We start from the raw sequence: 15,014 nt of genomic DNA, 5'->3' as shown, positions 1-15,014 counted from the left end.
AGGAAGTGGCTAGCACAGGGTCACTGTCCACATTTTCAAAAAGCAGCTGGCTGAGCATGGGAAGCTGCTGTGTTGAGTCCTCTCTGGGGCTGGGTGGGAACCTGTGGTAAGCTGTGGCCACCTGTGAGGTGTGGTTCTAACCACTCTCTGGAACAGGCGGTGGTCTCTGAATAACTTCACTTATGGGGACTGTGTCTGGGCATTTGGAACAGCGGTTTGTGCGTAGAAGCATCCTTGGCAGGATACCAAATTTGGTGAGCCCTAGTTTCTCTAGTGTCTTCTACAAGTTCTAAGTTTGATATTTTGGTGTAAGATCCATTTGGAGTTAATTTGTGGAGGTTGTAAAAGGCAGTCCATGTGTTAGGTACTCCAGTATTAAGCTGTGATGTAAAAGAATATAATTGATAATGTAAAGGATTTACCAATGTTTAGGAGATTGCCTCACCAAGAATTTAGCTGAGGGAGTACTGCCTCTAAAACATCCCACAGATAAGTAGTATGCTAAGCAGGCCTGTTAGAGATTAGGATGCTAGGATACAGGACTGTCCAGAAATTTGGCTCTAAACCATGACAAAGGAGATACCCCCTTATTTACAACCAGTCCAATTTAGATTACATATTTCCTTCCACTTGGAGCAAACTATTTTCCTTCTATTCCACAAAGACAAGAAAGTATCACTTCAGCAAGTTTTCTTCTAAAGCAATTCAAATATCATGTTATATACACACAGCAAATGCCTGCACTTCAGTGTGTTAATCTGTTCTCAACCTACTTCCTCAGCTCACCTGTCCAAAGTATTCTCCCAGAGACAGAACAAGACTATCTTAGGGTTGTCATTACTGTAATGAAACAATACAACCAACCATATTAACTTAAAAAAAAAAAAGCAGCATTTAATCAGGCTTGCTTACAGCTTCAGGAGACATCCTCATTGAGGAGCACGGTGGCCGGCAGGTAGACATAGTGTTGGAGAAGTACCTGAGAGTAACATCCTGATCCACAGCAGCTTTTGAAACCTCAGACCCTACCTCCAGTGATATACCTGCATCTAACTGCCTAAACTGCATAGAAGTTTAAATAAGATATTCACATATATTAATTAATATCTGGTTATACTTTGCATGTGATCATTTCATTTAAAAAGCATAAAGGCCAGAGACTTTTCTGTATTTAATTTTAATATTAAAATATTTCCTGTCACTATATAAAATGCTAGAATTCAAAAATTTCACAAAACTTAAACATATCAGGACTTCACATGACAATGGAAGTTCTCTTCTCCCTGAGGTCAATGATAGAATTCTAAATGAAGTGAGAAATCAGTTAAGTTTAAACTGTAAATGTCAGTTAGAGCTGTGGGTGTGTGCCAGTCATGAATTCATCTAACCTTCATAATCTAGAGATAGGTGGTATTATCCTCAAGCTATAGGTAATTCAGAAGTGGGAGAGGTTAGTTGTGTAAAAGATGTTTCAAAATGTATACTTTAATGTCAAAATAATTAAAAATCAAATGCAAACAGTGCCTTCCACCCGGACCCCAAAGGCTTTAAATTCCCTGTTCATTAATAATGAAAGTGAGAGGTTAGAAGAGTATGGTGTCCAGGATCATAATTTATTAATACAAAACTCAAATCCACCACACTTTAAATTTTGTAGAAAAGCTGAGGTATCCTTTTAAAAAATAATATTTAAAAAACATATTAGGTCTTATAAAATTAAAACTAACCAAGTGATGCTGGGGTTCTGGGTATAAGGAATTAATCTACAATTCACTTCCAAGCCTGCTTAAAATCTAAAATTGTGGTTCTGTAATTTTAAATAAACTATGTCTTAATAAAAGGAAAGTACTGTGTGGAATATTATTAGTTGTAGCTTCTGATTTTGTTTAGAGATTAGTCATGTGGCAAATTTCTGAAAAACACATATTAAAGGTAGCAATTATGCAATGATGTTTTTAATTACTTTATTTTAGAAAAACAAAGGTTTCCAACTGGTGTCATAAGGCAGAGTATCACAATTAAACAAGTTAGTAGTAATAAAGTCTTTCAAAAACTTTTATAGCTTAGCCCAAACTAGAACATTATTAACTATTATTTATTATTATTATTATTCTCATTCTTGGAACTTAGACTCATTCAGAAAAAATATATATTTGTAAAAATAAAATTGCAAACTCAGTCCTGTTACTTAAGTCTTAATATCTCACACTTGTTTTAACAATTTTTATATAAGAATAGCTGAGTGATCCACCCCCGCCCCCCCCCCCCCCCGGTTCATTTCCTCATGAAACACTGATGAAAAAAAATGTATATATTTTTCCCCAAGAAAGGGTATGTCTGTAGCCATGGCTGGTCTCGAACTCACAGAGATTCGCTTGCCTCTGTGTCCCCAATGCTGGAAATGATTCTTTTCTTAAAATTTAGAGCTACCTACCAAGCCAAAACATTAGAAACATCATGGGCAATAAAACTGAGTAAACAGAAATGATCGCTTCAGCTCTTCAAAAGACCTTTCCATCACCTTTACTCATTTGGCATCTTTTACATTATTTCTAAACCAGGTTTCAGAAGTCCTTTGAGTAAAAACCTCTAGATCTAATAAACATCAAACAATTTTCAGACATAAGAAACTATAAAAATATTGATAAACACAACAAAGATTTCAGAACAGAGGTGCTGAGGATGTTGGGCTAAGCATGCATCCTCTGAAATACTCTTAAATGTTGAGGACCTATGAGCTATGTTTTTGAATTTCAGAAATCAAAACTTGACACATTTTAAAAAAAAAGGTAGAATCCCAATTTCCTGAAAGGATTCTATTGTTGGTATCTAACCAAGGGATTTAGAGGATCAATTTTTTCTTAGATTATGAATAGAGCTGCCTTGATTCTAAAGTATGTTCTCCTGATAAAAGCAAATAGTACTCTGATAACACATTAAAAAGAAAAGCACATGAGTGAGCAAATTTTATGTTCTTTTTTTATGTGAGCACTCTGACAATGCAAATAAAAATATCCTCAAAAAGAAACATGTAAAAATCAAAAGTTTAATACAAAAAGAAATAAAACTATTTACTTACAAACCACTTACACATTTTTCCCTAATGCACATTATAAAAGTACAAATAGAATATGAGGATTGATATAAAGTTGTTTCACAACAGAGAACCAAAGCACTCATTCAAAAAGAAAACTATTTCAGAATACAATGAATCACCTCTGTGCATATGTTTATTAATGCAAAGCTGTGCTTTACTCTTTTTTCCTATTGAGAACTTATTTACAAGGATGATTGACCAGACAAGATACATTTAACATTTGGTAGTGATAAACAATAATAAAATGTAATAGTGGCACTCCCTATTTCTTCACGTCTCTCTTCTTACCACACATTATCATTAATGAGGCATCTGTACAGACTTCAGGTCTTTTCTCCTGCAATAAGGCTTGACCATTGGGACCACTACCATGAAGCTTCCCAAAGAGTCTAAGAAGTTTATTCTATAGAGGAGTTTGTTACAGTAACTTTTAACAGTGCTTATCTCCAGTTTCCATTTGAGAATATTCTTTTATTTTCTGAACATTCCCCATGACTACATACATACACAATTATCAATAAAGTTAATGATGGGTGATTAAATATTAAAAATGGTTGCTTTTAAATATGAAAAGAATACTTGGGCACAGACTATAATTAGCAATTCTCTTGCTCTACAGATATACATGCTTTAATTCATTAATATGATGCAATACTGGTTAGTACTGCATCAGAAACCAGAAGCTCCCTTGGCAACCAAAGCAAAGTCCCCAAGTAACTTCAGGGTTAGAGCTACAAACCATGTTTGTAAATGCTCAGCGGATCCTTTCAACACACTCTAAGATACTCAAAGAACAGGACCTAGACATTACCTAATAAAAATTCTGAAATTAGCTAAAATGAAGGCATCAAAATTAACAAACTAATCTATAGTAAACATTATCACAAAATACCCACTCTTAGACACAACTGCATTCTGATGAAAGATGCGAGGTTGTGACTGTCATAGAGGCAAAGCTGAGTCTAGAGAAGGGAACTAGGATCTCTCCCCTTGTTCATGAAATCTGAATTTAACATGTTGATTATATCACCAACCTGTTATGGCCTCCCACAATAGAGGTGTGGCAGTAAATTTTAAATTATTAGTTTATATATCATAAAAACATGATTTATATTACTTCTGAAAGCATTCATAATTAACAGAAATATTAGAAGTAATGTCAAGCTATAAAATAAAACCAAAACAAAATACTAGGCTGCTTTGGCTAAAATCAAGATATACTAAGAGGGCCATTCCTTCCTCCAGTGGTGGACAGTGCACTCTACTAAACAGCACAGGAAAAGGCTGAAGCCACCACTCTCCGAATACCGTGGTCATTTTTAAAAGTCAATTACAAGATTCTTCACCCACTTCATAGGGTTATATGCCATTATCATAATAATGTAACAGAGTATAAGTAAAAAAGTAACATTTCTCCTTTAAAAACAACTAGTAAAATAAAATCACTATGCTATATATAAAAACACTAGTTTTAAACTCAGAACCTTAAATCTGATACACAGAAAATGTTACCAGTCCTCTTAAAATGTCTAAATTTTAAAGACTTTATTTGTTTATATAAATTTTATCCAAAATATAGGAGAATTGATACAGTAGGTGAAAGTACTATTTCTCTTTGCAAAAAACACATCTTCCACATTAATGGTCAATTTAATATTCTGTCCAAGCTTCTTTACTTTGTCATAGAACAGGCACACAGAGAAGTGTGTATATAATGGGCGTCTGTAAAGTAACTGATACAATGATCTGGCTTTGTTCTGGACAAACTGTTCATCACTTTGTTCCAAACATCTTCCTACTTATGGAAGAATTATTTTAATTCATGCAGTTGTTATTAGCAAAATACAAAGAATATGTTCTCTTCTGTAAATAGATCATGATTAAATCTCTAAATTCAATAAATACTCTTTAATAACTTGACATTCTATCAAATATTTTTTATCTGTGAAGTTTCAATCTTTCTTCTTTTCTAATACATCTTTGGGCTCTTGCACAGTAGGCGCTAGAGACCCTCCACTGCTGGACTCTTGCTCTTTGCTCTCTTCTATCTGTTCCTGGTTTTCCATTTCACTTTTAGATACTTCATATCGTTCTTCTATATAGCCTCCATCTGTGTCAGCTGTATAGATTCCATAGCACATGATACTGATGACACCCAGTGGCAGCCCGAAAAGAAAGCAGCCCATAAGTGGAGAGCTCTTGAATATAGACTGTGGGTAGAGAATACAGATGCACTTGAATGGAACCCTGACATAAAATACATGATGTAAATTTAAGGCCACAACAGATTCCCCTCACTGCTATTGAACTCAGTTTCAATAAATTAATGTCAAAACCCAAGCAATTCCTACCATGTTAAAGACTAAATAAAAACTCTACACTCTTACATGCACATGTGAGTGTGCAGAATTGGCGATGGGCAATAGGAAAAGTAACCAAACAGTACTTAATAAAGATCTGTCTTTTTTCACATTACCCATAAATACCTCTTAGATAATTACTGTTACTATGTCGAACTCTAGGAAATTGCTTGTGGGCTCTTTCTGATAAAGAGTTATATATACATGTTCTTATGATTTTGTTTTTTTAAAAGCTTTTAATTATTTGTGTGTGTGTGTGTGTGTGTGTGTGTGTGTGTGTGTGTAGGTGTCTGGAGGCCAGAGGTGTCAGATCTCCTGTAGGTTGGAAATGACTTGGGTTCATTTCCTGTAAAAAGGTACCAGCTCTTAACAGAGCCATTTACTTATAGCCCTATATATATTCTCTTCACATGACATTTTAACATTGAGTCATGTTGCTAGTAAAGCCACACTAACTTACTAGTTCATTTTATGTTATGTGTTATTTCCTCAGTTGTCAGAAAAATAATTTTACTGAATGAGTTTTACTGTAAGATGTATTTCATGGGTTGGGTCTTTGTCTCTGGAGGAATCCAGAAAACAAAAAGACCATTTTGGATTGATTCAGAGTAAGAGGGAAATTTAAAGATGAGTGAGAAAAAAGCAGAGCAAGGTAACTTATGACAACTAGCCCTAGCCTTAAAAAGCCTCAACAATATTTAAAAGCCAGTAAGGAAAGTACTCAGATGGATGGGATCTTCTGATGTGTATCACAGGAAAGGGGAAAGAGAGTACTCAGAACTGATGGCCACTGTGACACTGTGTAGTGGTATGAGGAATGTACTGTAGACTGTTGAGAGGAGGTGTGGACTTAGGTGAAAATGAGGGCAGCTGGTGGACAAAATAGCAAGTGGCTAATCCATTTGGGTGGAAACAGGAAAACAAATGTGACTGCTAAACAGATGGATGCTATGTATGGATTTATTCAGATTACTCAAATTTACTCCTTATCAATAAAGAAGGCTAGCTACATTTTCATGGTTGCCTTGATCTCAACAAATGAAAAGCAGCATGGAGCAGCTAGCAAGACAGCTGGGATGAACAAATGACGGAAGACACTGTTAGAGAATTACAGACACATTTTGATTCTACAATTTAAGCCAGCAATTTAGAGAAATAAAGTGCAAAAGAAAGAAGGCAAGTGTAAAGAGAGAGCAGATTGAAAACCCCAAATTTTTCAGCTATTGAAGATACTGTCAGAACTTACCACAATTGTAGATTTGGCATCAAATACTATTCTTTTCAATCTCTGAAAAATGCTATCACCTCCTTGGGCCTTCAATTTAATAAGAATAAAACATTATGCACATATTAGTAGTTCATTTTTATGTTACATAATCATGTAACTGGACGTAAAAGTTGACTTATAAAATATTACATATGTAACCCCCAAAATTCATGTTGAATAGTTAAGACCCTCTTTTGTCCTTTCCTATCTTATCATGTTAACATATTCTAAAATTCATTCTGCCTTTATTCATGATCTTTGTGGTTTGTTGAAGCTGGTCCACCTTCACCAGGCTTGGACAAGATTTGAATTTCTCTGGGTTGCTTGGCCACATTGAGGCAGAAACTTTCCTACTACTTAGGAACACCCTCATGCAGACAGAGCTTAACAGGGAGTGCTGAGAAGCAGAGAAAAGTTCCTGGGGATATCAAACCCTGGCATCTAGCTATCCCAGAAGTCTGGCCCATTCTTTGAATTGCTAAACTTTAGGACTAATGAAATCTGTTATGAAAGTCTGATCAGGTTTTACTAAATCACAAACAAAAGGGCTCACACCACTACAACTCAATTTCTTTCGATCAAAATACCATTTCTACACAATACCAATATTGCTACTTGCTATGTAACTGAGGGAGTTTCACAAATTTACTGACTTTAAACTATGATAGGTATGCAATGTTGACTTTTCAAAGTTTGTATAAAACTTAAAACAAAAATGTAAGAAAACAGTAATTAAATTATCATCAAAGCAACAAAGATCCTTCTGGATTTTTTTTCCCCACTTAATTAAGATGTATGCTGATCACACCTGAGCAGGTTTTTTTGTCTGTTAATATGAGTTATAGGTAGTCTGAGAAATATTACAATAAGAAAATTAAAATCGTATAGTCTTTATGACAATTCTTTCACATGATTATTTTTAGAACTCTTTTCTGAACCTCTGATTCTCAATACATTTCTTTTTTTTTTTTAAGATTTATTTATTATTATATCTAAGTACACTGTAGCTGACTTCAGACACTCCAGAAGAGGGAGTCAGATCTCATTACAGATGGTTGTGAGCAACCATGTGGTTGCTGGGATTTGAACTCTGGACCTTTGGAAGAGCAGTCGGGTGCTCTTACCCACTGAGCCATCTCACCAGCCCTCAATACATTTCTTGATGGTTGAAAAACTGTGATTGTTCACAGCTTTTATTAGGAAATAGAAAATAATTTCTGCTAACTTATTTCAGTTGTCCTTAATTCAACTGATCCAAAAGGGTAAATTCTCTAAAATCTATTATCCCACATCACAAATTTCTTACTATCTCTAGTCCAACATTAGAGGCTTTTCCCATTACTGTGACAAGTAAAGGTGTCTCAAGTAACACTTCAAGGGACATTTGCACCTGTGAGCCTCTGTCATACAAAAACTTTCTAATAGGCTGACTGAGACAGGAGAAAGCAGTGGGCTGAAGCTGATTCCCTCTAACCCTAGCCCTATCTTCTCAGGATTAAAGGTAAAGAACTGCTAGTTTCTCCTCTGCCTTCTCCCATTTATCCCTCTGAAATGGACCTGAATTACTTACTGGTACTGTACCATCCAAAATGCTGTTAATGAACTGGACCATGTCGCTCGCATCCTTAATATGTCTATCTAGCAAAAAGTACTGTTGGTTTGAAGTATTCAGTACAACTATTGTTGGGACTGTTAATTCGCTAGAAAAAAGAAAAAAAGAAAGAAATCAAAACTTATATTAAGCATAGCAATAACAAATACCTTACTCCTCATTTATATCTTAGGAGCTATAGTTAGAGAAGAAAAGAGATTTTTAATATCTTTACCACTGTGGTCTACAAGAACTTTTCAAAGTTTGCATAAAATCTATCATAAACTAATATTGTATGAAAATAACCTAAAAACCAACACCTGAGTAGCAGTGATTAAATATAAGAATAAAATTTGTGCTATGCAAAGTATAAATTTCTGAATCATACTATATGCAATACTGATAACATTTAGCCCTACTTTAGATGGTACTCAGAAACCCAGATAGGCAAGAAGATATCTCTAGACTCATACTGTTTGATTCTGGCACTTTCTCTTAATATCGCAAGATATTAGTCCAGAAATTTAGCATCTTACATGTAAATACTTTTTGTTATAAAATATGGAAATTAATAATTCCTAACTTGCTACACAATTACATGAGAAAATTCAAGCTAAACATTTAGAATGTTTTTTTTTTTTTTTCTTTTTTTTTGGTTTTTCGAGACAGGGTTTCTCTGTGTAGCCCTGGCTGTCCTGGAACTCACTTTGTAGACCAGGCTGCCTCAGCCTCCCAAGTGCTGGGATTAAAGGCATGCGCCACCACCGCCCGACTAGAATGATACCTTTTATATTATATACATGTTGAATAAACACTACTGTGAATTCTCTAGTCTACTGTTACTCTACCCAACAATAGGATACATATTTTTTCCAATATATTTAAAAATTCATCAAAGAGGATCATACCCTAGCACAGAAAGCCCTATTGTTATGACCTGAATATGAAGTGGCCTGGACAGGCTCATGTGTGGAAGGCTCGGTCCTCAACTGGTGATATTATCTTTGTAAGCAGGGAATCTTCAACAGTTAAGCCTAGCTAGATTATCTTGCTTCCTTTCCTTTTCCTCTACTTTTACTTCTTGGTCACCTAAGATAAGGAGTATCAGCCACACATTCCAGTTATCATGATACTCTGCCTCATTTAAACTGAAACCAATGGAACCCACCAACATTGTCTGAGACCTATAAACTGGAGCCAATTTACCTCCTTTAAAATGTTTCCCTCATGTATTTGTCAGAGACAAAACAAACAAAACCAAAAAACCAAAAGACTAAAACTTATCATACCCTTCAAACTAACAACTCAAGCTATGATCTTGTGACGGTAATCTGAGCTCAGATCTTTTACTATTTCACAACTGATTAAACTATGTAAACTAAGGGTTTACTGTTAGATACTATCATTTCAGATGATGTTAGTTATCGAAACAAATCTGCTGTGCAATGTTGCAAAACATTTTTTTTTAAATAAATCTATCTACTCACTGAAGATTTAAAAAAGGGTCTTATCAAATTCCTATCACATGTACTGCAAAAACTATATTTCTATTATAGGGTATTCTTTCTATAAGACTATACAGAATATCTTTTCTCTTAGGTTTATATAAGATCAACCTTACAACTTCTATAAACAATAAGTGGGCAATAAGAAATATATGAATTTCTTTTACTAATTTTTTTTTTGTACTAAAACTTTATTGTGATTTGGGGAACAATTGGCAAGGAGGATGAAAGAGGAAAAAAATATAAGAGAGAATGGGGAGATGTGCAGCAAAAAGTTGACTTCTGCACATAGTAAAGCTGTTGCACGTATGAATTTATAGTTATCTGCACAAGTTCTGCATGAGACTTAGTCTGCCAGCATTGTACCTTGCATGGGGGGTGGGGTGGGGAAAGACTATGAAGTCCTATACCTTCCTGTGTGATTACTGGCAGTTAATAGCTGTTGGGTCAGGTTATCATTTTCTTCACTGATGGTACAAATGCTCCAAGCAATAACCTACCATACACTCATGCAAATAACTCAAATTAAATTAAGTTGGGTCAGACATACTGGGCAGAAGTGTTTCAGAGGGAAATGTGGGAGAAAATAGGAGGAAATGGGGGTAAAAATAACTAAAATTTATTCTACATGTGTATCAATCTATTGATGATTTTTAAAATTGAAAAAATACTAGTGTCAATTACTTCAAGTATTAATAATTATTGTGGAAGTCAGCCAACCCTCAGGAACTGGGTCTCTATATAAGGATTAAACTAAAGTTGTCAGGCTTCTGAGCAAGTGCCTATATAGTGAACAACCTTACCAGACCATAATTACCTATTTTAATAATAATTAATTAATAATAATACTAATTTTAATTATTAAAGCTTATATTATAAAAACTACAAATGTTACACATTATAGAATGATTTGAGAACACTAAGTTATAATGCTGAAGTGGGAAATTATCTTCTATACTAAAGAATGATATTAAATCTCTGGGGCTACTGAGATGGCTCAGCAGTAAAGAGCACTGGCTACTCTTCCAGATGTCCTGAGTTCAATTCCAAGCAACCACATGATGGCTCACCATGGCTATCTATAATGTGGTCAGCACCAGAAAATGACAAGTAGTTTTGGTATGCTTTTTTCCAGCTAAGTAAGTCACTCCCTAGATATCAAAGTAGAAAAACTGCTATCAAAACCATCAACACTTTACTTACTCCATCAACAAAGTGTTTATATAGTCATTTCCATCCATATGGCCAAACTGAAAATCTCTTTGAAACACAGCAGCAAAAGAGAAAGAAGGAAAGAGGACAATATTAGATTAAAAGAAAAATGGAACACAGTACAAACCAGAAATTGGTAAGCATATAATAATGAACATAGAAACCCCTATGTTCTAAGATTATGTTCTATTAATAAGCAAGTACACAAGCAGCAATAACCCTGGACATCACCTCACTGTATACAGGTTTAAAAGGCAGAGAAGAAATGTGCTGCAAGTAAAATACTAGGAAAGGTGATTTACTGTGAAATAGGACCACTTAGAAAAGATCAGCTACCTTGTACCAGGAGAATTGCACAATGAGCTTTTGGTAGATTTGAAATATGAAGAAAATAATGAATCCTAGAAGTTTCTATTGCTGTTTTTGATAACAACAACAAACCCAAACATTTGAAATACAGCAAAAATTCTTATTCTCAAGTAAATGTTTCATTCTATTAATTTTTTTCTGAAAATTTGTTATAATCATCTACCTAACATGTGACTGTTCATTTAAATTGTTTCCAATTTACAAATTTATGTCCATATTTTCCTACCATAAAACATATGTCAAACACTCTCAGGAAGCACGAATGGGATGAAATATAAATGAAGCTACTCTAACTTGAAAGATGTGGCATGCATGTATCCTTATGCTGACGGGAAGCTCCAAGTCAATCAATTCTTGATTCACCTTTCATATGGACTGTCTTATCTGAAAGCCTAGGGTCAAATATGCTTGAAACTTCTGAAAATTTTCATGGTTTGGAACATTTTCACATAAATGATGAGCTCCCTAGGGCAGGAACCAAAGTGTTAATTACAGAATTCAAGTTTTCCCCCCATATATACCTTATACACATATCCTGAAGGAAATTTCACACAACTGTATAAAAGTGATTTTGTGTTCTGACTACTATCATGGCAGGTGTGGAATTTTCCGCTTAGTGTCATGTCAGAGTTCATGCATGCATTTAGCCCTTAGAGCATCTCAGATGTCAGATTTAAATTTTAAAGATTAGGGATACAACTTTTGGTTTACGTCACTGTAATGCCAAATTAAACAAAGACAACCTTTCAAACAAGGACAACATTTCAGAACACATGCACATACCTATGGAAGTGGTCTCTGAAATCTCTAGCGACTTCCTGAATAATTGACTTTAATCTATGGAAGAACAAATATATAAATATTTCACCTCTTCAATTAAAAAGTTTAAATTATCCCATTACAATATCTGTTGCCTTATCTAAGTACTACAGACAAAACAAGATACTCTAAAGAGATTATACAAAGAGCTGATCTGGATGACACTTAAAGCTTAAATCCATTTCAAAGCAACTATACCTGGTATGCTCAAGTGATGTGTTTTTCTCATCAATAACTGCTATGGCCACAAGCTTTCCTGAAATTAAGAATAATACCTTCATTTTCTTGAACTGAATATGTATAACTATTATTACACTTGTCAAATATTTCTCCTGTAAATGTGAACTATCATAATATCTTTCTAAACTTTAACTCCAATCATCATTTATATAGTACATAAAATTAACCCAACATCTTATGGTATAATGCTTGCAGCCTGGACCAGTGAATTAGTTACTTACAAATGATAAATTTCTTCTACCTCTAGGAGGTAAATAATAATACATTTTCTATAATTTCTCTATTAAATTTTATACAATCCAAAGACTGACACAGTATTTGTGGAAAGCTACACCATAAAGAAGACATTTATTTTAAAAAGTTTACTAAACATTGTTGCTTAAAAAAAAACCACAAAACAATAGTTTATAACACTAAGGAAATGATTTTTGTGTGGTAATTTTCTGTTACAATTTCACCAGTTATGGCATATAGAATAAAATTTGAGTGACATACTGTTCCTGTAGTAGTAGTAAAACAGAAATTTATATGCCAGTAATTCGTATGCCTACTGATAATGTTCAGGAGGGTAGAACAGTGTAGTAACAGAGCAGTGGTATTCTGGTGGCATTGATTTGGGTTGAATATGTTATGTTCTCAGCACGGTACCAAGCCCTGGAGGACAAAGTCGAGATACCACTGTGTACGACCTATGTAACTGAACTTCAAGAAACTCTCATCTTAGGAAAACAAGTCTTTCAGATTTATGAAGAAAGTTAAATGAAATTATATACCTAAACATACTAAAATATTATTTCACTTGGGGAAGGAATACAAATGTAGGGTTAAGTTAAAAAAATTAGTGTCACGGTACATTATTTTGATGCTTTTCCTAATCTCAGGCTGCATACTACATTTCTAATACTAACTATATAATCTCAACTTACTGTTAGCTTTCTGTTGAAAACAACAGTCCATAAGGATTATTTCTTGAAGTATTTCATGTACTAGTTAGTCTTAATTCTTGTTTTTATTTAGTTTTCAAATATCTCTTCCCTACAACTGCATTTCCATTTCATGACCATGTAACCATGAGAGGAGACACAAGTGGTAACAATAGTTGTCCCACTTAAAAAAAAAAAGCATTATTTTATTACAAATTAAAACAAACAAACAAACAAACAAACAAAATGTAACATCCTAAAATTTTTTTTTCTGGTAATACAAATTCCTATGAAAAAATTTTTTTTGCTACCATAAGAAATTAAAGAAACCATTAAATATTTAGAAACATTCAACATTAAAAGCTTTAAATCTAACTGTATGTTATAGCCCCCGAAAAAGCTACAAACTTTTTAAAAAGTATTTTCTCTACAAAGAATATCATCAGTATAAAAAAATCTGTTCAGTTTTTATGCTGAAGCTAATGTTGAGCTGCACTTGAATTTCACATTCTTAGCAAAATAATTGCCTGAGCACATACACTCCACACTTTAGGACAGCCACTTATTCTTCATCCTCTTCTTCTTCATCTTACTCCTCTTCTTCCTCATCTCTGGTTCATTCTTCTTCTTTGAGCCTGCTGTCTTACCAGGACCCTTCTTTCCTGCTTCACTTTTGTCCTTGGCACGGTATGCAGCAATATTCTTTTTGTACTTCTCTTTTAGTTTAGCTGCTTTCTGCTCATACAGTTATCTTTGGCAGATTGCTCAGGCCACAACTCAACCAGTTTCTTCTAAGTATCTCCAATAGATACTTAGATACCAGGGTGTTCAATTTTGATCTTTGGGCGATTTTCAGAGCAAAACAGGAAGAAGGCAGACAGTGGTCTCTTCGGAGCATTTGTATCTTTTTTTTTTCCTTTCTTATCCCCTTTGGGAGGAACATAGTTCTTCATCTCCTTGTTATGAGCTTTGTTGCTCTTGGCCAAATCTTCAAACTTCGACTTTTCCTTTGCAGACATGGTCTTCCATCTCTCGGAGCATTTCTCAGCGAAGTTGACCGACCAGTCGGGATGCTTTTTCTTGTGCTCCTCCCGGCAGGTCTGCACGAAGAAGGCGTATGAGGACATTTTGCCTCACAGCTTGTTGGGGTCACCCTTGCCCATGATGACTGTGTGGCGTCTACCTGGTGTGAGCGTTTCCCTCAGACCTCCACAGTGAGACTTCCTTCCCCAAGCTCTGGGGAGAACTGGTTTACAGCTAACGCAATCCCCAATCTCTTGTTTTGCCTAGTTGTCCCCCCTTTTTTTTTTTTTTTTTTTTTTTTGGTTTTTTGAGACAGGGTTTCTCTATGTATCCCTGGCTGTCCTGGAACTCACTCTGTAGACCAACCTGGCCTCGAACTCAGAAATTCGCCTGCCTCTGCCTCCCGAGTGCTGGGATTAAAGGCGTGTACCACCACGCCCGGTTCAAATTGTTCCACTTTTAATTAGTCCAAATTTATATAATACTCTCCTAAGAAAACTTCTTATAACTTTTAAACTTTCTATGTGCTGTAAACTTTTATACTTCTATTTATTTTCTTGCTTTGTCAATTTCTACCTCAAAACCTTAAGCAATGAACAATATGACCG

The 15,014-nt window shown here is 34.8% G+C and overlaps 1 protein-coding gene and 1 pseudogene across 1 annotated transcript in view; both read right to left on the bottom strand.

Moving 5' to 3' along the window:
- Positions 1-1,950: 1,950 nt before the first annotated feature.
- Tmx3 (thioredoxin related transmembrane protein 3) overlaps positions 1,951-15,014 on the bottom strand; it is a 32,225-nt gene continuing 19,161 nt past the window's right edge. Inside the window, exons 11-16 of the mRNA XM_021150375.2 lie at positions 12,419-12,476; positions 12,185-12,238; positions 11,024-11,080; positions 8,295-8,424; positions 6,704-6,772; positions 1,951-5,307 (exon numbers count right to left, since the gene is read on the bottom strand). Of these exons, the coding sequence (XP_021006034.1) occupies positions 5,050-5,307; positions 6,704-6,772; positions 8,295-8,424; positions 11,024-11,080; positions 12,185-12,238; positions 12,419-12,476 (626 nt within the window). The 3' untranslated portion in view covers positions 1,951-5,049. The remainder of the gene's footprint in view (positions 5,308-6,703; positions 6,773-8,294; positions 8,425-11,023; positions 11,081-12,184; positions 12,239-12,418; positions 12,477-15,014) is intronic.
- Positions 13,640-14,676, bottom strand: LOC110284609 (high mobility group protein B2 pseudogene; annotated as a pseudogene).

The sequence above is a fragment of the Mus caroli genome, unplaced genomic scaffold, assembly GCF_978045245.1.
Source record: "Mus caroli unplaced genomic scaffold, Mus_caroli_1 scaffold_19, whole genome shotgun sequence".
In the NCBI taxonomy this organism is placed as follows: domain Eukaryota; kingdom Metazoa; phylum Chordata; class Mammalia; order Rodentia; family Muridae; genus Mus; species Mus caroli.
This window is presented reverse-complemented; position numbering and strand designations above follow the sequence as displayed.